The sequence below is a fragment of the Diceros bicornis genome, chromosome 12 (genome assembly GCF_020826845.1).
Source record: "Diceros bicornis minor isolate mBicDic1 chromosome 12, mDicBic1.mat.cur, whole genome shotgun sequence".
NCBI classification, from domain to species: domain Eukaryota; kingdom Metazoa; phylum Chordata; class Mammalia; order Perissodactyla; family Rhinocerotidae; genus Diceros; species Diceros bicornis.
In genome coordinates, this window is record NC_080751.1 from 58,503,376 (window position 1) to 58,528,816 (window position 25,441).

The 25,441-nt window shown below is 34.0% G+C and overlaps 1 protein-coding gene across 3 annotated transcripts in view; it reads left to right on the forward strand.

Annotated features, from left to right (window-relative positions):
• The window catches only part of ATAD2B (ATPase family AAA domain containing 2B), a 153,295-nt gene that overhangs the window by 98,884 nt on the left and 28,970 nt on the right, over positions 1–25,441 (forward strand). For 2 of the 3 annotated variants that reach the window (XM_058551717.1, XM_058551718.1), the window contains exons 19-22: positions 9,943–10,128; positions 19,029–19,164; positions 21,197–21,393; positions 25,000–25,159. In XM_058551717.1, the coding sequence (XP_058407700.1) occupies positions 9,943–10,128; positions 19,029–19,164; positions 21,197–21,393; positions 25,000–25,159 (679 nt within the window). The remainder of the gene's footprint in view (positions 1–9,942; positions 10,129–19,028; positions 19,165–21,196; positions 21,394–24,999; positions 25,160–25,441) is intronic. The other variant, XM_058551719.1, reaches the window with a different exon arrangement.

Genomic DNA, 25,441 nt, shown 5'->3' on the forward strand with positions numbered 1-25,441 from the left:
AGTGTAGAAAGGGAGTTTCTTTTGCCTTTTTCTGACCCTCTTTTCAAAGCTGTGGTTTCAGAGCCTTTTTAGACTTTTGTCTGTACTTAGAGCCTTATCATAAGAAGGGAGATTATATCCAATTTGAGATGCCAGGATTTAAAAATAATATAGAAAAGTGATAGCAATTTAAAAATTATATATATTTGTATCAATAGTCAAGTGTATTTGATATTTGATTTTCAACTACTTCATATTTGCTGGTTTGTGAAGCAAAGTTCCAGTGGGGCTGTTTATATTTCTTGAGGTTTTAATATGTAACTATGAATTTATTATAAGTGTGTCATGTTGGAACTAGGGGTCAGGGCAATAAGTTTTTTCACCCAAGGGACCATATTTCCACCATTTCTTTGTTTCTGACACAGTGTCCAGCTCAGAGTAAGTGCTCATTAAATTTTGAGTAATGTTTCTTATAAATAAATTAGATAGAAGAATGTCACTTTCTGCTTTGATATTTACCCTACTTTTAGAGATTAGATGACTGGAGTGGTAACACTTAAGAGCATTGCATACAATTTTGTTGGTTTTTTCAGTGACATTTTATAAGTGTTTAACATATACCATCTAATTGAAAACCCTTTTGTACCTCGTAGCAGGAAATATATATATATTTTTTAGCAGTTTATAGTGTCATTATCATTTGTATTTTACTTACAGTTCTCTGGGTACTTATACTACTTATAAAGCCCTATTTCAAGTTTTTTTTCTAAAATTATGGCCTGAATGAAAAGCTCTATACCAGTAATTTGCTCCAAGTTTTGTACATTTAACGCATCTTGGCTGTGAATATTTTCCAGTAATGTTGATTAATATGTTTGCTTATATTTTTCCTTTTTAGTGAGACATTGTTATTGCAGTTTGTATTGAAGTAAGAGAATTACTCAGTACCATTTAAAATAAATCCAAGTGATTTACTAGGAAAATATAAATTAACAAAATTGATCCCAGAGAGAATCTAAACAGACACTAGATGTGGAAAAAGAAATTGAGTGTCAAACAAATCACTAAATCCAGACAGTTTCACAGGTGAATTCTTTTAATTTTAAAGCATGAGATCCTTTTGATGCTAAACTGTTCAAAGCATAAAAAAAGAAAGGCTGTGAAATCAACAAAAACAGTGATGATAAACACTTTGGAAAAAATACAAAGAAACTATAGACTAACCTCACTTAGCCAATGGTCATGAAGTAAATATTACAAATGGAATCTAGTAGCAGATCAAAAGAGTAATATACCATTATTAAAGCATTATTATTAAAATTGATTCAGTTAGACATTGAGAGATATAAGTATTGGAATGGACACATTGAAGTTATAAATATTTGCCTGTGATATGATTGTATATTTGGAAAACTTATAGTATCAACTGAAAAACTAGTATGGGCAATAAGAGAAATCTGTAAGGTGGACACTTTCAAAGTTAATATTCTAAAATCACTAGTTTTCTTTTATACAAATGATAATGAAAGAAGAGGCCTCATTTAAAATAGCAACTAAGTTTACCTAGGAATTAATTTAAACAGTTGACTTGCAGGGCCTAAAAGAAGAAAACTAAAAATTCAGTTGAGGAGGACAGTTAAATAAATGAAAGACACACCTTGCTTTTAATTAGTATACTACGATTCAAAGTATCGACTCAAGGCCAATTACACAGATTAAAATATCAGTTACTTTGCTTATTGATTGTGGCTTTGGACGAGTTGCTTAACCTCTTTGAGCCTTAATTTTCTCATCTTTGAAATGAAGATAATGATACCACATAAGGTTGTTGTGATTATTAAAATAAGCTTATCCAGTGGGCTTGGCGTATAGTACCCAACAAATATTAGCTATCACTATGTTTGTCACTGGTGCTGCAGCTCCTTTCACAACTAATGGCTGGTAAGACTCAAAATTGGGAACTGTGAGTTCTTTCCTAAATTAATGTATCAATTCAGTGCAATCTCAATTATAATGCCCCCAAATTTAAGAGAAGTTAAAAAAAGCCTCTATATTTTCTCTAGAAAATAATTATAAACAGCAAGGAGAATTCTAGGGGAAAAAGTGTAGTGAGGGAGCCCTACCAGATTTTTAAAGATGTATATAACTACAATAATAAAGAATTTGTACCTGTGCGGGGATAGGCTAAGTAAAAGAACAAAAGAGACAATTTACACTTAGGCCTGTGTAGAAATGAGAATTTAGTATCTGATGCTGATGGTGATGGTGGTGGTGATGATGGCAGTTGATAATCACAGTAGACAGCATAGGTGGGTGATTTAATAAATGGTCTTGGAAAATTGGCTGGCTCTATGAGGGGAAAAAGAAAAACAAAACAAAATTGGATTTCCTACCTTTTTCTGTAGCCCCCAAATAAATTCTAGATTGTCAATGAAACTATAAAAGTGTTAGGAGCATTCACAAGGTCAGTATATTTATTATCTTGGATATGAGAAAATAATTTCTAAGCAATGAACAAAAGCCAGAAAATATAAAGATATGAACAAATTTGACTTGATAAAATTTTAAATTACACCTGGCAGAAAACATTCTTTAAATAAAATTGACAGGTGTAACCTGGTAAAAAGTATATTTGTAACACATATGTCATGGACAAGGTTCCTAAACATACAAAAATATGTTAAAATCAGTAAGAAGACAGAATAACAACCTAATATAAAAATTGACGAAATAGGAGCATGCTATTTATAGGAAGAAGAAAATGGAAAACACACCCAATAAAAATTTGAGAAGATTCTTAGCCTCACTTAAAAGTGAAAAAAATACAAATTAAAGCAGCAAGGTACCATTTTAAAACAACTCTCAGGTTTGTAAAAATAAAAAGCTTGGGGCTGGCCCGGTGGCGCAAGCGGTTAAGTGCGCACGATCCGCTGCAGCGGCCCGGGGTTCGCCGGTTCGGATCCCAGGCGTGCACCGATGCACCACTTGTCAAGCCATGCTGTGGTGGTGTCCCATATAAAGTGGAGGAAGATGGGCATGGATGTTAGCCCAGGGCCAGTCTTCCTCAGCAAAAAGAGGAGGATTGGCAGATGTTAACTCAGGACCGATCTTCCTCACACACACACACACAAAAAATAAAAATAAAAAGCTTGATAATGCCTAGTGTTGGAGATGTGGGGACACTCTACTTAGCTAGTGGAAATTAAATTTATTTAATGATTTTGGAGTGTAGTTCGGCATTGTCTTTTAAAATTTCAAGTACATACACCTTTTGACCCAGGAATTTTACATTAAGGAATTTTTCCTAAAGATATATTAGTTATCAGTATTCGCTGCTGAATGTACAAGGAGATTCATCACAACATTGTGTACAATTGCCAAACAAGAAAAGACAAAACGAAACAAACTGAATGTCCTTTAATGGTGGACTAGCTAAAATAAATTATGGTATATCCTCACATACAAAAGAATACTGTGAAGCCGTTAACAAGAATGATGTAGATTTACATAGGCTGGTATGGAAAGATGAAGGAGATATTAGTGAAAAAAGCAGGTTGTAAATCAATCTATCTAAGAATGTGTGTAAAAAAAAAACTTAAAAAAATATATTCATGCTTATATATAGATAGAAATTTTATCCAAGAATACCCCCCCAAAAATGTTAATAATTGTTGCTTTGGCTTGGGGGAAGGAGTTTGGAAGATTGGGGAATGGATAAACTTTGTCATTTTAGTTTATACTCTGCTGTACTGTTTGGAATTTTCTTTTTTCTTTTTACATATATATGACAGTATCAAGTAAACTAAAGGTAAAATCACTTTGAAAGGAACATTTTCAGAGTGAGAGAGTATTCTGACTATAGTTGTTCCTTAAGGCTAATACGCGTGTATATTCACAAACACATTACTGGCTTCATGTTAGGTGAGGAAATACTTAGGAAGCTTTGTAGTAAACTATGTTGATGTTACTGGGATCCTAGGATTTTTTTCTGAATTCTACTTGGCATCATTGGGCTAAATTTGAATTTTAACTGCATACTCTTTGGTCTTTTTCACAATTCTTGGCTTTTACTACTTTTTTGTCATGTTAGTGGGGAGAGTGGAGAGAGGTATCACGTGGTAGTGGAAAACAATAAAAACTCATTATTTATTGTTTTGCTTGTATTACACTACATCTAGTACATCAAGATATCTGATCTTCTCTACTTTTGCCTATCAGCTTCTGGGTTAGAAGTAGAGCTTATTCTCGAGTAAGCACCACCTAGATGTCCAGTCTGCTCAGGATCTGAGTCAGGATTTTGTAGTCCTGATAGCCAAAGCCCAGATTTTCTCTGAACACTGGCCAGGGACCAGATAAACTGTTCTGATTAATCCCTGATTATTTATACCTTATGTGCATATTTAAAATTATTTTGAATTCATAAATATAATACTGTCTTTAAAAAAAAAATCTCCAAACAGAAGCTATTATGTAATGAAACTGAGAAATTTTTTATTAATTTGTAGAGATTGGCAAGCCTGAGTGTAAGTAGGTATAAAAATCCTAGGGAAGAGAGCACATGAGTCAGGTGCTGAAATGCTGGAAAGCATCCTCTCTGCTTCTGTTCTATATTCTCTTTCTTTTCTTCCCTTTTGCCTTAGTTCTCTTGAGAGCTAGTCCTCCTTTAAGAAGGATTATCTTTAAATAGATGTGGAATATAAGGGTTCAGTCTTTGGCAAATTATTCTTCTGTACTTTTCTCTTTTCCCTAGCCTCTAAGATACTTAATATAAATTAAATTTGGGTTGTTTAATAGTGTAACATGAATATGAAAGGCAGTTGGAAAGAAGTCTTAAATCCCTTGTAGAGGTCTGTGTTTATATGTGTGATAAGATAGAGTGGGGGAAGAGCCCTACTTGACATTTCTTTATACTGTGGGGATCATGTTTATTGTATGTCCGTTCTTTAAAACATATCCACACACAAGCATATATATGACGAAACTTCCTTTTCTCCTTCTCACTACTTCAGCTGTTGATTAATATTATCAGTTGGGTGAAAACTGGTAGAGGAGTTAGTGTCTACTGCAGGGTTTTCTCATTATTTCTTAAGATTTAGTGTGCAGAAGAATCCCCTGGGGTGCTTATTAAAATTTTTGATTCCCTGGCTCCATACCCAGAGATTCTGATTCATTAAATTTGGGACGAGCCCCAGGAATCTGCACTTTAAACATACATCCCAGCTGTTCCTATTCTAGGTCTTTAGGCGATCACATTTTGAGACATAATACTTTCGCTGATCACTGGACAGTACAAGTTAGACATTTATTACTGAGACTAATGCCCGAGTTCGTAAAGAGAGAGAGGAAGAGAGAGAGTGTGTTTGTGTGTGAGTGTGTGTGTGAGAGAGAGTTTGTGTGTGTGTGTGTATGTGTGTGTATGTTACTGAGCATTTCATAGTCTTCTAAAGGCTTTGGAAGGAGAATGGAAAACCTTGTTATAGCCTGGAAGATTTATGGTTGCTCTATTAGGTTCACAAGTAATTACTGAGCCCTGCGATAAGGCAAGAGATCTTAATTTCTGTAGTAAAAAAACTTATCTGTGTTAACATTCTTAAAAAAAAAAAGCAAAAACTATGATTCCCCTTTTCTGACATCTTCAAATGTATTTTTTTGCCTCTTGTATTACTTCTACCATTGATTTAGGAAAAAAAGAATTGATGAATGTGTTGTATTTTATATTTTTCGTTAATACAGAAGTATGATTGAATTGATAAATATATAGTCCGTCAAGAGCTTTGGAGTTTGGGTACTATATGGTGTTATGAATAATTTCAAATGGTCAATAAGGTGTTTTGTTTTGTTTTTTGGTGAAAATTTAAGTATTTTTTTTCCCTAGAAAGAAATTGTTTCTGGAAATTCTTAGGGGAAATCCTTTTTGGTTAAATAGCAATAAGGAAGTAATTTACTTACCTGTGTGTGTACTTTGGATGCTCTCGTGTTTGCGCATAAGGGTTTTTGGGTTTCTCCACAGCAGTCTGTGTATACTTTGGATGCTCTTGTGTTTGTGCACATGGGTTTCTGTGCTTTACCACAGCAACAAAAAAAATGTTTTTTTGAGTTGTAAACAAATTAAATTATCCTAGTCCGGAGTGTGTCATATTTACTGAAATTCCTGAAGTTTTTAGGCAATGAAGATATCAGAAAAGGAATTTGGATGATTTAATTTTCATAAAATGTGGATTTGTATTACAATCTTCATTCAGAAATTCTAGTATAGTTGTGCTTTATAACAGGCTGATTTTGTATGCTTGTAAAGAAATTGGGCACCTTATTTCTTGAATCCTGAATCCTCAGATCCCAGACAGTGCCTCTTTTCACAAAGATGCTCAATAAATCTTAGGTAAATAGAATATAAATGGAGTAAAGTGATGTATATTGAATAAGGTTATTGGTAATGCAGATATATTATTTTAATATTTTGTGATAGCGTGGTATCAGGAGTTAAACTTATTTTAATGGTACTTTTTTGTTTTTATAAAAATTGAGAATATTTTAGCCCCCAAGATTTTTCTTTTACCTATGTCTTATAATTTTAGCACATTCATAATACTGGAACATGACCAAGACAAATTCTGGAAGTTTATTGATGACAAAAAATTGTTTCCCTTTTTCTTATATACATCCCTTTAGGAAAGTAAAAGCCGTACTGGCTTGGAGCTTTCTGCTTCATTCACATTGGGGTTTAAAATTATTCTAGTTTTCAGTTTCTGAAGAGAATGGCTTGTTATGGCTGTATATTCGTAATTTTTAAAATACAGTAAATTTTTATGCACTGAACATTTTAATTTGTCAGCTAAAGTACTGACTTGAAAGTTTAGCTTTTGAGATGATAAGAATTCTTGTAAATATAGGCACAATTTATATTATTAGTGCTTCCTTGTATGGATAACTTCAATGGCCTGAGTTTTGCCTTTCATATCTTTTTCAGAGGAAGTCGTTTGTGACTTGTTTTTTAAATAAACTTAAAAGAAAATTTATCTATATAAGGGACCATGATGTCTGGGGCAAGAAGAGGCCAGAGGAAATAGACTATATTGTTTAAAGAATCAAAATGAACAGTTCACGTACACTGGTGTTTGTTCATTTTATTTGTGCAAGAGTGCTGGTCATGTCAGAGGTATTTTGAAACGGTTGGTTCAGTAATTTGGCCTACTGTCTTTTTTTCTCTATAACAGTTTTTCTGTTTTCTACTACACCTTGCACATCCACCAATCCAAGACACCCTGTAGGTGAGTATTTTTCTAGTTATCAAATGGCATCACTTGTTCCCAAGACAGTTGCCGCTTCACTAAAACTAGGCTTTATTTTTCTACTCTGAATTATCTGATTAATTGATTTCACAGAGTGTTATCTTATTCTTCAACTTTGAAAGTTAACCAGCAAACTGCTGAAGAGCTGTTTTTACATTATAGAAAAATCACAATAGGATTAAACTTTTTTTTCTGAATTTTTAAATGCTGTTCTCAGACTCGCTTCTTTTTGAATTTTCATTACAAAAACTGGAGAATTAGAACAGATTGGCTATATATTTAAAGAAAATATGAACGTTTATTTTAATATTCTGAGATAACATGGAGTAGGGAATTAAAAAGAAAATTTGTTCTAGTAATGCTTTTAAATTTTTGTATACATTAAGGATGTCTTTCCTTTAAAGGCTTAGGAGAAAAATTTCGAAAATATTCCCTGGATATTGGTATTGCATGTAGTTAGGTTAATTCTCAATTGGGTAGTTATACATTCATGGACCAGAAAGCCTACGCCTTTTTATTTTTCTGTATTGTCTTTGACGTTTTCTTTTTCTCTGGTTTTTTCTCCTCTAGGTTTTAAAATATAATTTAAAAAAATTCTACTAATAAAGATATTTTTCCTAAGTCTTTGGAAATAAAAGGGTCAATAGGTCAATAGAATATCATGTTCAATTTGTTAGTTTTGTGGGGATTGGATGAAAAGAGCAAGGAAATAGGAAAGGACCCTCAACTCTTTTTAGAGTTGATGATGCTTATATGTCTAGTTCAGCCTTGCAAATAAGTTTAAAACACCTATAGTACTGCATTCTTTAACTTTTGGCTCTGTTAAGTTTTTATTATCACTTAACCTTCTGTTGCTTTGCCCATACTCTTTGATACTAGTTAGCAGCTAGATGTTCTCAACACATATTCCTAGAAAACCTAACCTACAAGTACTGGAGTGAAAGGCAAAATTTCATTTTTTGTAAAGGCATGTTTTCTCATTTCTCCCTGGGCATGTGGGAACTTGCATGGCTGAATTAGGTGGTTAGTTTTGTGAGGTTTCTCAGTAAGCTGTATAGCTTGTTAGTCTTTTTCGTATAATCATCTTTCTTTCCTTGCTGACTCTCCCTAGTTTTACCAGCACAGAGTGGGAGTTGGAAAGCGACAAAAGGCGCCGGTCACTGTCTTCCACATACCATGCCTGATTTGGGTGGCATGTAATAATTTTTTTTGAAATCAAATGCCTCACTTGCCTTTGTGCTCCTGTGTGGTTCCTTCCTTTTGCCAATATTTATGCTTATTTTTCTCTTATGAATCTTCTACAAGAACTTTGGAAAACAATAATCCTTGGATTTTCAAGATCCAGGATAAGAGGGTTCGTGTTTGCAGAAAAGGTCAAAATTTGAGAATCCTGAAGGAGTTGTACTGTACAACTGTTCTGGATTGGTGGATATGCAAGTATTAAAGAAAGGGAAGGAGCAAATATTACTTTTGATGTGAGTGATCATAACATCTACATTTCCAATTTTGGGGAAAATTTCATTTGCACATTTTTGATCTGGTGTATTATTAAATTGGCAATATGTTTTATTTTACACAGGAGGTTTAAAGCTGTATAAAATGCAATATTTGAAAGATTCATGCAAGTGGTAGGCTTACTCCTTAAAGAAAAATAAACCTTTAGATTCTTAGGAGCATTGTGATAATCCTAATCATTTAAAATATTAGATTCTTAATTCTATGTCTTGCACATTACACAGGTTAACTGAAACGTGTTTATAATAAGGGAAAATAGAGAATTTTAGAAATAGAATTTTCAAGTTAAGTTGAAGAAAGTCAGATTTTTAAACTTATTCCTACACTTGTTAAAAGTATTGAAGAGATGTCATATTAACCTGCGAGAATTTGTTGATGGCCTTTTGAGCTGTTGTTGACATATCCGTAAAGGGCAGTAGTTCTGCTTGGCAGCTTACTAATAGCCAACCTGGTCCTTATTGGCATGTGTTGGCAGAGTGCGACTGAAACTATGGTTAGGACCCTTTTTTAACACCTGAGGAAACTTTATTTTGTATTTTCTGACAATGCGAGTGTCTCATAGCTTTCTGCTAATTTATTTATTGCTTTTTAGAGATGTAGGGGTATTTTGTGATTATTTTATGGAGATTGACTTAAGGTAATGGGAGGTAAACAAGTGGTGCAACAGGTAGCTCATTAATTTTAAGCTCTAGGGTGGTACATCTTGGTTAAAATATTTATTAATCCATATGTTGAGTGATTTTAGGCAATGTACACAAACATGTAAACTATGTCTTTTCTTCTTTGTGCTTACTGATATCACTCTGACACGGGTGACATATGGGTGCATGTTTATCTCTTTATTTGCAGCAATTTTATAGTGATATTTTGCTTTATTATCTTTACATGATAGATAAGTGGAGCAATTTGATACCTTTATACTACTAATATATACTGAATAGGAATAATAAAATGGCAAAAAATTTCTTTTTTTTAGGTGGGGCAAGGGTAGATAGAAGCTGTATATAAGGCTTATGCATCATATCTTGAACAACTTAATATTTGGGCTGACAATAATTACAGTAACAGGCCTGACACATTTCATGTATTTGGGGTTTACTGAGTAGACTTCAGAATAATATCAATTTGGATTTTTAATGACAGTTCTTTCTTTAATTAGATTTTTCGTGAAGCTCGAAGAACAGTACCTAGTATTGTTTACATGCCTCACATTGGTGATTGGTGGGAAGCTGTCAGTGAAACTGTGAGAGCAACTTTTCTGACATTACTACAAGATATACCATCATTTTCACCTATATTTTTATTGTCTACCTCTGAAACCATGTACAGTGAGCTGCCTGAAGAGGTAAGAACTGATTAAAATATTTATCTTTCTTTATTATATTGTTTTACAATAGTTGACCTTGTAAATTTGACACATTTTAATTACTATTAAATCAATACTGTCAAAGTTCATGCCTTGGTTGTACCATTTATTAGCTGTGTGATTTAATAAAGTTAATTAAAGTTTTAAGCCTCAGTTTCTTTTTTGGTATAATAGTGATATATTCCTCAGCGTTGTTGTGAAGATTGAGATAATTCATGCTCAGACCAGAACCCGACGTATACGTAGCACCTACTAAGAAGACTGTAGCTGTATCATTGTCAGTTGCATTGTAATCATCCTTCCCATCCTTATCATCCGTTAGATTATTTGGTGGGATGTGACCTTTCAGTTCTTTCATTGGTAGCATCATGTTAGGTTGAATATTATTACTACTGTGTGTATTTTTCAAATCTGATATTTAGCTTTTGAGTTCAAACCCAACTCATATTTAATATATTAGAATCAAAAGTAAAATCACAGTTGTTTCAGAAACAAGTAGTAGATCAGCTCATGTGAGTGAAATTGATTTTTAAAAAATTGTTTTAATACCCTGAGCTTAGTAGGACTTGAAATAATCTTTTAGAAATACTTAGAAATATTTTGCCCAGGTGACGTAGTTCATATAGAAGATTTACACATTTAAAATTTTATAATATGAATCTTGATTATGTAGAATTTTATGATTAAGATAGTTGTTTACTGAGTTCTTTTGTTCTGTTTTAGCACTTGTTAGCTGTCTTGCTAAAGTGGATTTGTAATACTTACTGCTCTTGTAAGAAAAGTATGTTAAATGTAGAATAATTCATTTTTGGTTACTCAGGTTGTAATATTATTTGAAGACCATTAATCAGAATGTTTTTTATCATGGGGGCAATAAAGTTTAGTAGAATGCTGTGTTAATTAGTAGTTAAAATATTAAAAATTTACTAGCATTGAATCCTGAAATTTCAGCTCCTTTTGAAAACCCCGTTTTCTTCTTTCTCCTTTGCCTTTATTAACCAAGTAGCTACTAAAGGTATCATGGATATTCACATTTTTGGGGTGAAGATTATGGAAATTCTCTCAATCTACTGATTACATAACATGTTTTATACTAATTGTTCTTAGGAAATCCTCCTCCACCCCCAAGCCTTTCATTTTAATTTCAGCTTTGCCATTAGAATGCTTGCTTTGTTTAGCTCACAAACTGAGGTAATAGTGAATAATACTTAGCACATATTGATAAATATTTGGTGAATGAAGGAGAAGCAGAGAGAGTTGCAAACCAAGTAATTGTAGGTTAGCAAGGTGCCAGATCTATGGAAGAAATGAAGGGGACAGTGGGTAGCAGAAAACTAAGTGATTCTGAAAGAAATGGCTGGTTACTACAGTGTATTTAAGAAAATATGATGGATAAGTCAAAATAACAGTAAGATACATATTTTAACCTATCAAATAGGCAAATATAAAAAATGGTTAAATAAACTATCTCCAGGGAAATCCATGGTAATAGATTTAAATCTGTACATACATTTTAGCTCAGTATTTATACGTAATTATCCAAAGAGTTTTTCATGGACAAACAGAAAGATATGCAGCAAAAAGAGCACAAAAAGTACAAGAGTATTTATCATAGCCTGTTTTCATAGAATAGAAACTATCTAAATTCTGTGAAACGAGACCATTAAAAATATTGATGTAGAAAATATTTAATGTCATGAAAAGATATTTGAATATATTGTTAAAAAATGTAGGTAATAAATCAGTATATATGGTATTATCCCAGTTTATATAGAAATATCTGTATATTAGTTATATAGTTTTATATATATATAACTATTAACAGAAATATTAATAGCAATTATCTTGAGGTATTAAGATTATAGTAATTTTGATTTTCTTATCTGTATTTTCTAAATCTTCTGTAATAAATGCTGCTGTTCTTAGCGGAAAGTAAACTCAGAAATGAAAATGTTCTCTATTCAGTTTTTAAAAATAGAACAAAACCAAAAAAGAATTAGTCACTATGGGACTAATGTTTTATTAGGAATATAAAACTGCTTTCTTTCTGTGGAACAGAATGACAAATCTCATCTTCTAGAGCCCTTTTAACATTCTCTTGTAAGTGATTCTTTGTGTATATCTCTCTCCTAATCTACTAGTCCCCAAAGTAGATAAACTATCATAAGAGTTTATTTATAGTAACAGTAAATAAACTGTACTCGAGACAGTGCATTGGGATATTGAGAAAAACACTAGAACTTCTATTCATTTTTATTTTTCATATTATCTTAAATATTTTGTGTGTATATGTTTTATAATAGAAATAATAATATTAATAGAATAGTTAAATAAATATGCATATACTGGAGGGAATATTTTCAAATTTTTTACTAATGAAGTGTTTGGTCAAAAAAATTTGGAAATCATTTGTTCTAGATTAGCTGTTTTCAAAGTGTGGGGCATGTGGGCCCCACAAGACTTTCAGGGGTTTGGCACATTCCTCTTTTTCCAACTTCATATCTGCTTGAATATAGTTTTTTTTCATGTACTTCAATCAGAACAGAATATTGTAACAGATTGAATGCAGAAGCAGAAATGAGAATCCAGGGGCCAGCCCGGTGGCGTTAGTGGTTAAGTGCACGCGCTTCGCTTCGGCAGCCCGGGGTTCTCAGGTTCGGATCCCGGGCGTGTGTGATCTCAGTAATTCATGTCATTTTGTGTTTCTCAGTTTATGGTGGGACCTGGGAGGTAAAAGTCAATAACTTAAGTAGAAAAATCAAGTAGGGGCGTTGAAAACTCAGATGAATGATCATATATACAAGAGAAATATCCTACTGTTAATTTTTTGGTCATAAAAACAATTATATGATTCTTAAAATTTAAGAGGAAAGAGATCCTTGCAAGTGTTTTTTAATTAAAAAAGGGATAGTAAATGAACATTAATTATTACTATTTTAAGCCATGTAAAACATTAATGTTTATTTTTATTTAATGGATTGTTTACCTATTTTGCTTTGAGGAAAGCAAATTTTATTCATGAAAGCTCTTAGGTTCATTTCTGACCTTGTTTTCCACACCTTTTCTCTTTGAGATCTTCAATTCTTTTTTTTTTTTTTTTTTAATTAATTTATTTTTCCCCCAAAGCCCCGGTAGATAGTTGTATGTCATAGTTGCACATCCTTCTAGTTGCTGTATGTGGGACGCGGCCTCAGCATGGCTGGAGAAGCGGTGCATCGATGCGCGCCCAGGATCCGAACCCGGGCCGCCAGCAGCGGAGGGCGCGCACTTAACCGCTAAGCCACGGGGCCGGCCCAAGAGATCTTCAATTCTTAAACCATTAATTTTCCCTATTACAGAGGTTGCATGAACTCTACCTTCAAAACTGGGGGCTAACAACTCTAACATTTTGATAAATGAGGTAAAACAAAAAGATTTTGCTAACAAAAAAATTGCCGCCATTTATGCAATTATGTGCCAGGTACTATATGAGCCAATTATAATATTATCTAACATAAGTTTTTTAGCTGTCCAATAAGAAAAGTAGTTATTGTTTTCCTGTTAGACACATAAAGAACTTGAGGCCAGCAGGCGTAAAGTATCTTGGCTAGGGTCTCATGGCCGGTATGGCAGAGTAAGGATTTGAACCCAGGTTTGTCTGATTCCAAAGATCATGCACTTATAATGCCCTGTACTCTCTAAGACTGTGGAGAGACACTTTCTGGATATTGTGATGCTTAGGCTGATGAGTGGTCAGGGAAATGGAGTTTTATATTCATCAAGTTAAGACCGTTGTTCATTCATCAAAAATGTATTAAGTACCTATTCTCTGCCATGCAGTGTACATCTGAATTTGTTTACAGCAGATCAGTATCTATTTTCTTCACTCTTCAATTCACAATATCTAACTGCCTAACACAGTTTTTGTATGTATACATACACACAATATTCATACATAGGTACATATATACACATACATATTTCTAGTACAGTAAAGCTTTGTTGAATGAATGAATGAATGAATGAATAAAACAGGTGAAAAACAAAAAGATAGCCACTCTTCTCCAAGAATTTAAAGTTGAGAGGGAAGAGAGACCTGGAAAAAATAATATGCTATCAGAAGTGCTGTAATAGTATAATAGATAAAAGCATGACCCAGGGCCAGTCCCGTGGCCTAGTGGTTAAGTTTGGTGCGCTCTGCTTTGGCGGCCCCGGGTTCAGTTCCCAGGTGTGGACCTACCGCTCGTTGGTGGCCTGCTGTGGCTGCAACCCACATACAAAGTAGAGGAAGATTGGCACAGATGTTAGCTCAGGGCAGATTTTCCTCAGGCAAAAAAGAGGAAGATTGACATCAGATGTAAGCTCAGGGCGAATCTTCCGCAGAAAAAACCAAACAAACAAATATGATCCATAAAGGAAAAAATTGATAAAGGGAACTTTATCAAAATTAAAAACTTTTACTCTTTAAAAGAGACCATTAAGAAAATGAAGAAACAAGCTACAGACTGGGAAAAAATATTTCAAATATATCAAATTACATAACTGATAAGACATATATCTAGAATGTATTAAGAGCTCTTTCATCATAATAATAAGACTACATCAAATGATTTTCAACAAGAGTGTGAAGACCATTCATTGGGGAAAGGATAGTCTTTTCAACAAATGGTGCTGGGAAAACTGGATATCTACATACAAAAAAAAATGAAGTTGGATCCTTATCTTACGCCATATGCAAAAATTAACTCAAAATCCATCAAAGAACTAAACATAAGACCTAAAACTATAAAACTCTTAGAAGAAAATATAGGGGAAAAGCTCCATAACATTGGATTTGGCAATGATTTCTTGGATATGACACCAAAAGTACAGACAACAAAAGAAAAAATAGATAAATTGGACTTCATCAAAATTAAAAACTTTTATGCATCAAAGGGCACTATCAGCAGAGTGAAAAGGCAGTCCACAGAATGGGAGAAAAAATTTGCAAAGCATTTATCTGATAAGGGATTGATATCCTACAACTCAACAATAACAACAAAACAAATAACCCGATTCAAAAATGGGCAAGGTACTTGAATAGACTTTTCTCCAAAGAAGATACTCAAAGGGCCAATAAGCACACGAAAAGATGCTGAACATCACTAATCATTAGGGAAATGGAAATCAAAACCACAATGAGGTACAAGTTCGTACGCATTAGGGTGGCTGTTATCATAAAAACAGAAAATAACAGGTGTTGGTCAGGATGTGAAGAATTTGGAACCCTTGTGTGTTACTGGTGGGAATGAAAAATTGTGCAGCCTCTGTTGAAAATAAATGGTATGGTGATTCCTTAAAAAATTAAACAGAATTACCATACAATCCAGCAATTCTACTTCTGAGTATATACCCAAAAGAAGTGAAAACAGGGATTCAAACAGATATTTGTATGCTCATGTTCATAGCAGCATTATTCACAATAGCTAAAAGATAGAAACAACACAAGTGTCCCTCAACAGATGAATGGATAAACAAAATGTGGCATATATATACAGTGTAATATTATTTAGCTTTAAAAAGGAAGGAAATTTTGACACATGCTACAACATGGATAAACCTTGAAGACTTTATGCTAAGTGAAATAAGCCAATCACAAAAGGACAAATAGTATATGATTCCTCTTATATGAGGTCCCTAGATTAGTCAGATTCATGGAGGTAGAAAGTAGAATGGTGGTTGCCAGGGCCTGGGGAAAGGGAGAGTGTGGGGAATTTGTGCTTAAGGGTACTGAGTTTCAGTTCGGAAGGATGAAGAAGTTCTGGAGATAGATGGTAGTGATGGTTACACAACTATGTTGAATATACTTACTGCCCCAGGCTGTATAATTAAAATGGTTAAAATGGAAAGTTTTATGGTTATTTTACCATAATTAAAAAGAAGACTACAATTTAAAAATGGGCTAAAGATTTGAACAGACATTTCACCAAAGAATATATATACTCTCGGGCTAATAAGCACGAGAAAAGATTCTCAGTATCATTAATCATTCAGGAATGAGATACCAGTGCACACCACTAGAATAGCTATAATCAAAAAGGCAGACGATACCAAGTATTGACAAGGATATGGAGAAACTGGAGTCTTTGTATACTGGTGGAGTTGTAAAATGGTGTAGCCGCTTTGAAAAAGTTGGCAGTTCTTAAAACATTAGACATAAACTTATGATATGACTCAGCATTTCCACTCCTAGGTAACTACACAAGAGAAATACAAACGTTCACACAAAGACTTGTATGTGAATGTTCCTACTATTATTATTCATAATATGGAAACAACCTAAGTATTCATTAATTGGTGATTGGTGAAACAAAATGGTGTATGTACATACAGTGAAATACTAGTTAGCAATATATGGAACGAACTATTGATATTCTCCAATGTGGATGAACCTCAATGTATTATGCTAAGTGAGAGAAGCTAGACATAAAAGACTATTGTGTGATACGCAATTTCTAGAAGAGGCAAATCTCTAGAGACAGCAGTGGTTGTTGGGCTTGGAGTGTGAGTGGGGATTGACTATGATGGACATGAGGGAACTTTTTGGAGGTAGTGGAAATGTTCTAAAACTGATTTGTGATGGTTGCACAACTGAATTACTGAAAATCATTGAACTTAAAAAAGTTTAATGAGAGATATTAGAAGGTGTGCCTAAGTGTATCTGGGAAGGTCAGAGAAAGCATCACCCAGAAAGCATTGGCTTGAGTGGAGAGTTAAAAGATGGCTTAGGAAAAAATGAATAAAATGTATAAAGACCCCTGTGAACCAATGTGAAGGAGAGCACAATTTGTTCAGGAAATTATACGAGACTTGTCTTGTTGCAGCATGAAGTTTGAGACTGGGAGTGTCAGAAGATAAAGTTAGGAGTAAATTTAAAGAAAAATAATTTAGCCTATTTATAAAATGATAGATTCCAAGCTGTTGGTAATAACTTGGCAGGAATGTCAGGGGATTATTGTGGATTTACTCTTGGTATGCTTTTGTATTCACAAAGTTCAACACAATGTTGAAAAATGATCAGAAGGAAGAATATTTAAAACTGAAATTAAATGTTTTTGCTACCCTTGAATAAAATCCTGGTACTTCTAGGGTATTGTGTTCTGTTTATTTTTCAAGACCCAGTTAATGTTAGCTATTTCTGCTATATCTTATCTAATGCCTCTTCACCCCTACCCCTTGCATCGTCTCCTGTATGTTTCTCTATACCTCTGTTATGACACTTATGGCGTGGTATCTTAAAGCTTTCTTATGAGACTCCTAAGATCCTTGAAGGCAGGAAGTAAGCATATTTTCTTCAAGTTTATAACTGCAGTGTCTGGCATGGTATTTGGCACATAGTGGGTATTCAGTGGTAAATTTACTTGCCAGAACTTTCGAAGAAGGGCTAGTGAAGCAGAGATCAAAGGGTTGGAGGGACTTTTACATGAAGGTAGTCTACTAAAAAAATAAGGACACAAGGTGAAATTTTATAAATTCTTAAAGGATTTGGCTTTGAGGGGAGGTAAATAATTCCCCATCCAAATTTTGAATTCTGATGTCTACTTTTCATTGATTGTATCTTCTCTTAGAATTTAGAGCTGGAAAAGACCTTTAGAGATTACATAATCTAGTCTTCTCTGTTTATTCACTTTGTGACCTTAAACCAATTACTTAAACCTTTCCAAGACCAGGTTTCCTCACCTGTAAAATGAGGGAGTCCTACGTACCTCATTGTTATAAAGATTGGTTGAAGTGATATTTATGAAATTCGTAGTCTTCAATTCATAGTCTTCATTTCAGTAAATGGTTAGACGTTACAAACTGAATGGATTACCCAAAGTTTCCCACAAATGTGTGGCTAAATTTGGGCTACAGATCGGATGTCTTGAATTTTAATCCAGGTATTTCCACACTGTCATGGTTGGTACTTCTTTCCATATTAGTGACCTTTTCCCTTTTTTATTTGCAGTTTCCAGTTTGATGTGGGCTGGGGAACAAAATCACAAGCTTTACTCATTCAGTACATGCTTATTACGCATTACCATGTACCAGGCACGGTGGTAGGTATAGGAGAACAAATGAATAAGAAATGGTCTCTGTTCTCAGGGAGTTTGGTGTCTAGAAGTGAAAAACAGAACTTCTAGAAAAACATATAAATTAAAGTGTGTAGGCAAATGTGGATGATGTAAAAAGGATTTAAACAGCATATCTTGCAAGGGGGACATCTGGGGTCAAAGTCTGCATAGAGCAGATGAACAAAGGAGAGGTAGGTAATCACCAGCTGGAAGGAACTGAGGGATACTAGGATGATTGGCTTAATTTTACTTGGGAGTTTACATGGAAGATAGTGTTGTTGTGGAGCATTCTGTGAAGAGACTGAAGGTATAGTTTATCTGCAGTGAAACCAGGATTCCAGAGGATACAGTGAAATAGACTTAGTATGGAAATAGCCCAGGAAGGGAAGTCAGTGGCTAGGAAGTACACAGAAACAGCTACAAGAAGGTAATGTTGTTAGCATCTTTCCAGCTCTCTTTTGTAGATTCCAGATGATTACTTTTCAGCTCTTATGCAAAAGCCCTTTGAGACTGTTGCCATCTGACTATTGCAGTCAGCTTTCCTTTCTGTTATTATCTGCTGACTCTCCTAGACATAGTGTAGTTTATTAATGGCTTGGTCAACTGGATCATCCTTCCATTCTTGTTTAGTCCATGAAGTTGAACCTCTCAACAACATAGCCTAGGACTGGGTTAACCCTTATCCTGTATGAATGTTCAATGAACATTGAAAATTGTACTAGAAGTTGAAGAAATTGTAATTTGGTATAAATGTAAGCTTTTAATTCTCTCTATATTTAATGTCTTTGTGTATGTGTATGTGTGTAGGTTAAATGTATCTTTAGAATACAGTACGAAGAGGTCTTGTATATTCAAAGACCTATTGAAGAAGACAGAAGAAAATTTTTCCAAGAATTGATTCTCAATCAGGCATCAATGGCTCCACCACGAAGGAAACACACTGGTAAAGTTCCTAAAACATTTAGGAAAATTTGGGGTGGGGGTGGGTAGTTAAGAAATGCCCTTTTTTGGAGTCTTTATTTTTAACCATTTCTTTGTGGAAATGAAGACAGTTTTTCAGATTCTGTTTATCTTTAGATGGACAGATGTGGAAGTGGCCATTGTGTTCGCCTGACTTGAGGAGATTGGGAAGTACAGCCTCATTGTTAAAGCTTTACTAATAGGTGACTGTTAATGAAGTATTCTTATCACTTCAATTCAGATGCTCTGGTACATTTCACATTCTGAGTCTCAAAAAGTCAAAGAAAAAAAGTCTTCTTTCTGCTCTGTTTTAGTCACTTTAAGTACTGAAGCCTTGAACTGTCAGGTGTTTTGGTGATTACTTTGCGGGCCGGGTAGGTTTGATGGGCCAAAAGCTGATGAGAACATTTGCCTTTTCTGGTTTATTTTATTTATTGATTAATTTTTCAGATATTTATTGAGCACCTGTTATGTTAGATATCTTATGCTAGGCACTTGGAAATCTATCATGGCTTTGTTTTAAGCAGTAGAGTTTTCTTGGATTTAGGCGTATAGCGTTAAGAGGAGCCTCAGAATTTGTCAGATTTCAGTCCCCTGACTTAAGTAAGGACTGCATTTCTAAGTCACTCAAAAGAGTTTCTTTTCCTAATCTTAAAGATTCACAGAAGATAAGATCCCCTTGCTTAGTCTTTCAGCCTTTTCTAGAAAATAGCAATCCTGTTTGTTAAAAAATTTTAAGCCTCTTTCTCCCGGTTGTATCTTTTATGTTTTTTTTTTAGCTGTTCCTGTCAGATGTTAAATACATTTCCGGTCCCTGCCAAGTCCTTGCTTTCCCATGTTCATTCTGCTTCTTTGTTTTTTGGTGGTTATATTATCCAACACTTTAGTAATTTTGTTGTCCTTTAGTGACTTCTTTCCACATTTTCTCAGTTTTTAAAAAATGAACACCAATCAAATGGCTACAGTTGTGCGTTTTTTCTCCCAGAAACCTTGGGAGATTTAATATGGAAGTTACACTTGATTATTGATTGTTGCCTGCTGTTAATCTAAATAACAGTATTTAAAATATTTCATTATTAAAGTGATTCATTTTAATAAGATATCTTGCATGCTCCTGGATATATTTTAGTCCCATAGATCTGAATTTTCTGTGTTAAAGATTAACATAATTCTTTTTCTTTTTGAGTTGCTTTCATTTTTCATCTTAGGGGCTGTTTAGAAATCAGCAATAATCCTTAGAATTTTAATCCTGAGCTTCAGTGTGATACCGAGAAAATCTTTTAAGGAATTAGAGAACGTTATGATTAGGAAACTTAATACTTTACCTTTTAAGAAGATTTTTTGTTTGTTTTAGGGTAGATAGTGAATACCATAGATTTTACATATAACACTTTTGACAGGGTTTTCCATCTTTTTCTATGTCTTTGGGATTCTTTTTTTAGTTCCTAAAAACTTTAGGAACTTTTAGTTCCCAAAAAAACCTTTTTTTTTTTTTTCCTCCCTGCAAATACCATTCATTATCCCTACTGTGTTGTACTAAGAATACGAAGATAGGAGACTTGTCTAAAATCAGAGTTTTTTGGAAATGGGAAGGATCAAAGAATTGTTACTTGCCCATTTCCCTTTCTTATATAAGGTAACTCTGTTTTGAGAAGCAGTTTTTAAACAAGGTTGACTTAAGCAAATCAGTATACACTACTTCACCTGAAGATATTTATGTTGATTTGAAATATTTCTCGTCAGTTGTATATAAATAATATTTCAAACTCAGATTATTTAAAATCATATCATTTGCCCATTAAAGGAGTCCTATTGTGAGTTATTTTGTAAAGTAAAGCTATTCTCTAACGTACTTTTGGTTTCCATTCAAATTTTTACTTGCTGGATTTGTGTGGTTCACATCTATTTGGAGTTCTCCTTTTCTTAAAAGAACATTTTGAGAGAATGCCGGAAAAGTAATTGAGGTCCTGGCCCTGCCATGTTGGAATCTTAACATTTTCTTCTATTTTCTTTAGGTCTTTGTGCTATGGAAGTGCTTCCTCTTGCACTACCTTCTCCACCTCGTCAGTTATCAGAATCAGAAAAAATCCGGATGGAGGACCAGGAGGAAAACACTTTAAGAGAGTTGAGATTGTTTCTCAGGGATGTAACCAAGAGGCTGGCCACAGATAAACGCTTTCACATCTTCAGCAAACCGGTGGATATTGAAGAGGTCTTGTTTCAGTAGTGTGCAAACAGTGAAGTTGAACTGGCTAAAAGAAAAAAATATTGACATCTTTTTTTGGAAGGAAAAAAAGCAAAGGCATGGATGAATATTACCCCTAGCCTGTAAAATTTTAATCCATGTGATTACTACCAATGTCATCAGCAAACATCTGATGACTTTTGGATGAAATTAGTGACCAATTTGTATATGTCCTCTTAAGTAGTATTGATCTTTGTGATCTCTTACTCTTCAGTTTAAGAAGAGAATTAAAAGTTCTGTTAGTGAAATGTCCATACTAGACTATTTTTATTCCAGGATAAATCCTGCTCTCAAAAAGTATATTGGTATTAACCAATCAATACCAATTAATATTGGCATTTTTCAAATTATGTGTACCTTGTTGAAAGAGGTGACTAAGAAACCTGAAATTTGTCTCTCATATTTTGGGAATGCCTATGACTAAGATGCTGTTTGAAGTTAAGCACATCCTATGCAGCTAAAATTATTTTTTTCTTCAAGAATTTTCTCTGCTCCCAGTGGAAAATTTCTCACTTTTTATGTGTATTGTTTTGTGTCCTTGTGGGAGCATGGTTTGTGATGATGAGAAAAGAAATTTTCCATTTGGAATCTACTGTAATACTGTAGATTAAATTTTGTTGTTGTTGCTTTTTTTATCCTGGAGTAATATAGTGTGTGGATGAACACAGTGCAGTCTTTCTGGCTGCTGCCTTATAGTTCAGACTCCATGTTTGAACAGCTTTAGTGTTTTTAGTTTTAATTTTTTTTATCTTTTTTTAAAATTTGAATTATGAAATGATTCGAAGTTTAATGTTGCGTCCTCATTATGAAATCTGTACTTTAGGACCTGAGCAGATTCCTTTGGAACCATTACCTCATCTATGACTAGGAAGAATGAGCTAGCATTACGGTTTTTTCCCTGGGCAAGTCTGAAAATATCTGTTTCGCCCCTTTTTGGAAGAAACGGACTATCTATACTTTTATTTTTATCCACAATACATAGTTTTCTCCGTTTGATCCTTTTTAACAACCTCGCAAGGTCGTTATTATTTTTCTTATGTTGTAGCTGAGGAAACTGAGGCTCATTGGCAAGTGACATAGCCAAGACTCAAAAGTTTTTTAAAATTCAAAGCCCACATTCTTTACGTTACATCACGGCTACCTTATATCCTTTTCCATTGGAATGACAGGACTTGCCTAATTTGCTTTTGCAATTAATTTATCATTTTATATTTGTGGAGCGTTTTTTTTCCTCATGGTATTTTCAGATAATCTTAAAACTATCAGCCTACTTTAAAGATTGTTTTGAATGTTTATTTCAAATTGGCTATGAGACTCTGACAGTTGATTGATAAGGGCCTCCCCGCAAGTCAACCTCCCATGCTGGGAGTAGACCAGTTTTGCCTTTGCCAGGGAAAACTCTCTTTCTTTCTAACCAGAAGAGATTGTCAGATTTCAAATGCCATCTGTGATAAGAGTAAAAGTTTTATAAATGAGGGTAAGGCAGTGGAAGGGCATAGAAAACGTTGATCAGATAAAACTTTTATTTAAGGGTTATGTTTTCTCTTGTTTCCTCTTTTGTTCTTTCTTCTCAGGTTCATTCTGCTACTGGTTCTTTATCTGCTCTTAAAGCTAAAAACATAGGAGTCTCTGGGAAGGATAGAGAAGGGACAACAAGATAACATTTAGATAACCTAAAACACAGAAATTTATATACAAATAATGAATTTGAAATGACTAAAAACTTGATCAAATTGCAAAGCAGACTGCAAAGAAAACAAAAGTTTAGAAAATAAATGTGGAATTTAAAATTAAACATAGGTGCTAAAATTTTATAGTCTTTAGTAATGTAAATTTTTGTAGTGCTTTACAGTTTATAAAACCTTTTCTGCACGTATACAAGGTGTGCCAAGTGCCAGAGCCAAGAATCCAACTAATATCTTCTGAACTATTGCTTGTCCAGTATAGCTCCACTACCTCCCCTATAAGGAGTAGACTGACTTTTCAGCTCCTAGAGGTTGAAAAGTAAATTAAAATATGCACACACCTACCTAAAATTTAAAAAAGTATATAAAATATATATATGTGCATTTATGTATGTAATTTAAAAAATATCAAGGGGCCAGCCCGGTGGTGCAGTGGTTAAGTGTGAGCTGTGGGCACTCTGCTTTGGCGGCCCAGGGTTCTCAGGTTTGGATCCCGGATGCGCACTGACGCACCGCTTATCAAGCCATGCTGTGGCGGCGTCCCATATAAAAGTAGAGGAAGGTGGGCACAGATCTTAGCTCAGGGCCAATCTTCCTCAGCAAAAAGAAGAGGATTGGCATTGGATGTTAGGTCAGGGCTAGTCTGCCTCACACACACACACAAAAAGATAAATTAAAAGAAAAATTAAAAAAAGAATGTTCTGAAAAAAATATATATCAAAGTGTCAGTGCCATTAGCGATGGAGGAAACGACCCTTTAGTTTCACAGAGCAGAAATTACCTTATCCCCAGAATTTGGTCCTGGACTGATGAGACGTTTCTAAGCACGTGCTTTTATATCAGACCTAATTATTTGGTTTGAGATTTGTGGTGGGGAAAGCAATAGATATATAGGTTGGTAGAGCTTTCTTATTGGTCAAGCAATATAAAACATACAATTTATTTGGCAAATCATGACGTAATATCTCCTATTTTGGGTTATCTCTCAGAAAATCAGCACATAGAGCAAAATGTATTTTGCTTGTAGATTTATTTAGGGACGAGTCCAGTGAATCTTTGACTAGTCACAAAAGCAGTACTAATTTTTGTTATATAATTGACTCAAAATGTTTGTTGGGGCTGGCCTGGTGGTGTAGTGGTTGGGTTTGCATGCTCTGCTTTGGCGGCCTAGGGTTCGTGGGTTCAGATCCTGGGTGCAGACCTGTACACTGCTTATTAAGCCATGCTGTGGCGGCATCCCATGTGCAAAACAGAGGAAGACTGGCATAGATGTTAGCTCAGGGACCATCTTCCTCAAGCAAAAAGAGGAAGATTGGCAACAGGTATTAGATCAGGGCCAATCTTCCTCACCAAAAAAAAAAAAAAAAGTTTGTAATGACTCCAAAGGAGCAGAAAACACTTTCCATGAAACAATTCACTCTATAAAACTGAAAAAGAAAGAAAATTTTTTTGTTTAAAGATTTTTAAGGGATTTACCAGAGAACTTCTCTAGTAATAAGAAAAATCTATTTTTATTAAAAAAAAAATTCCTTTAAAAAAAATCTTCTTGAGGTAACATTTATTGATGCTAATTGGGTGCTTTTACCCATACATTCTTTTCTCAGGTATGTCTAAAGGATTAAAAAAAAAAACTGACACAATTGGTTTCATATTTCAAGATGAAAAACATTTCGGAGTTGACTTAGATATGACTTGAAACTGAAGCTTTTCATGGAAAGTATGACGTAGTAACTTTAGTAGCATAAATTGCTCTAAAATTTTATCCTTATCTGTAATTATTTCTTAGATATTTAATTTTTAAATAACTGTGGTTTCATTTTGTGTTTTTATGAGTAGATCATATGAAATACCAGAAGTAATTTTCGTTAAAATATCCTGTTTGTTTTAGGTTTCAGATTATCTTGAAGTAATCAAGGAACCAATGGATTTATCAACAGTAATAACTAAAATTGATAAGCATAATTACCTGACTGCTAAGGATTTTCTGAAAGATATTGACCTCATCTGTAGCAATGCTTTAGAGTATAATCCAGATAAGGACCCAGGAGGTAAGGACGCACTGGGCAGGTTCACTTTGGTGACCACTGAGAGGATAGTTTAAAGTTTAAATACTAAAGCATGCCCATGTTTCAGATAGATGAATTAATTTTAATGGCATATTATTGTATTTAGAAACTTCTTGATGAGGAACTAATATACTTAAATATTAAATATAATTATTAAATTAACTTATTAAATTAGATAATCTACTTAAATTAGAGGATTTTAGTATCCTAGTTATCATGTTCAGGGTTTAATTTCTGCATTTACCTTTCACTTTTTATACTTAA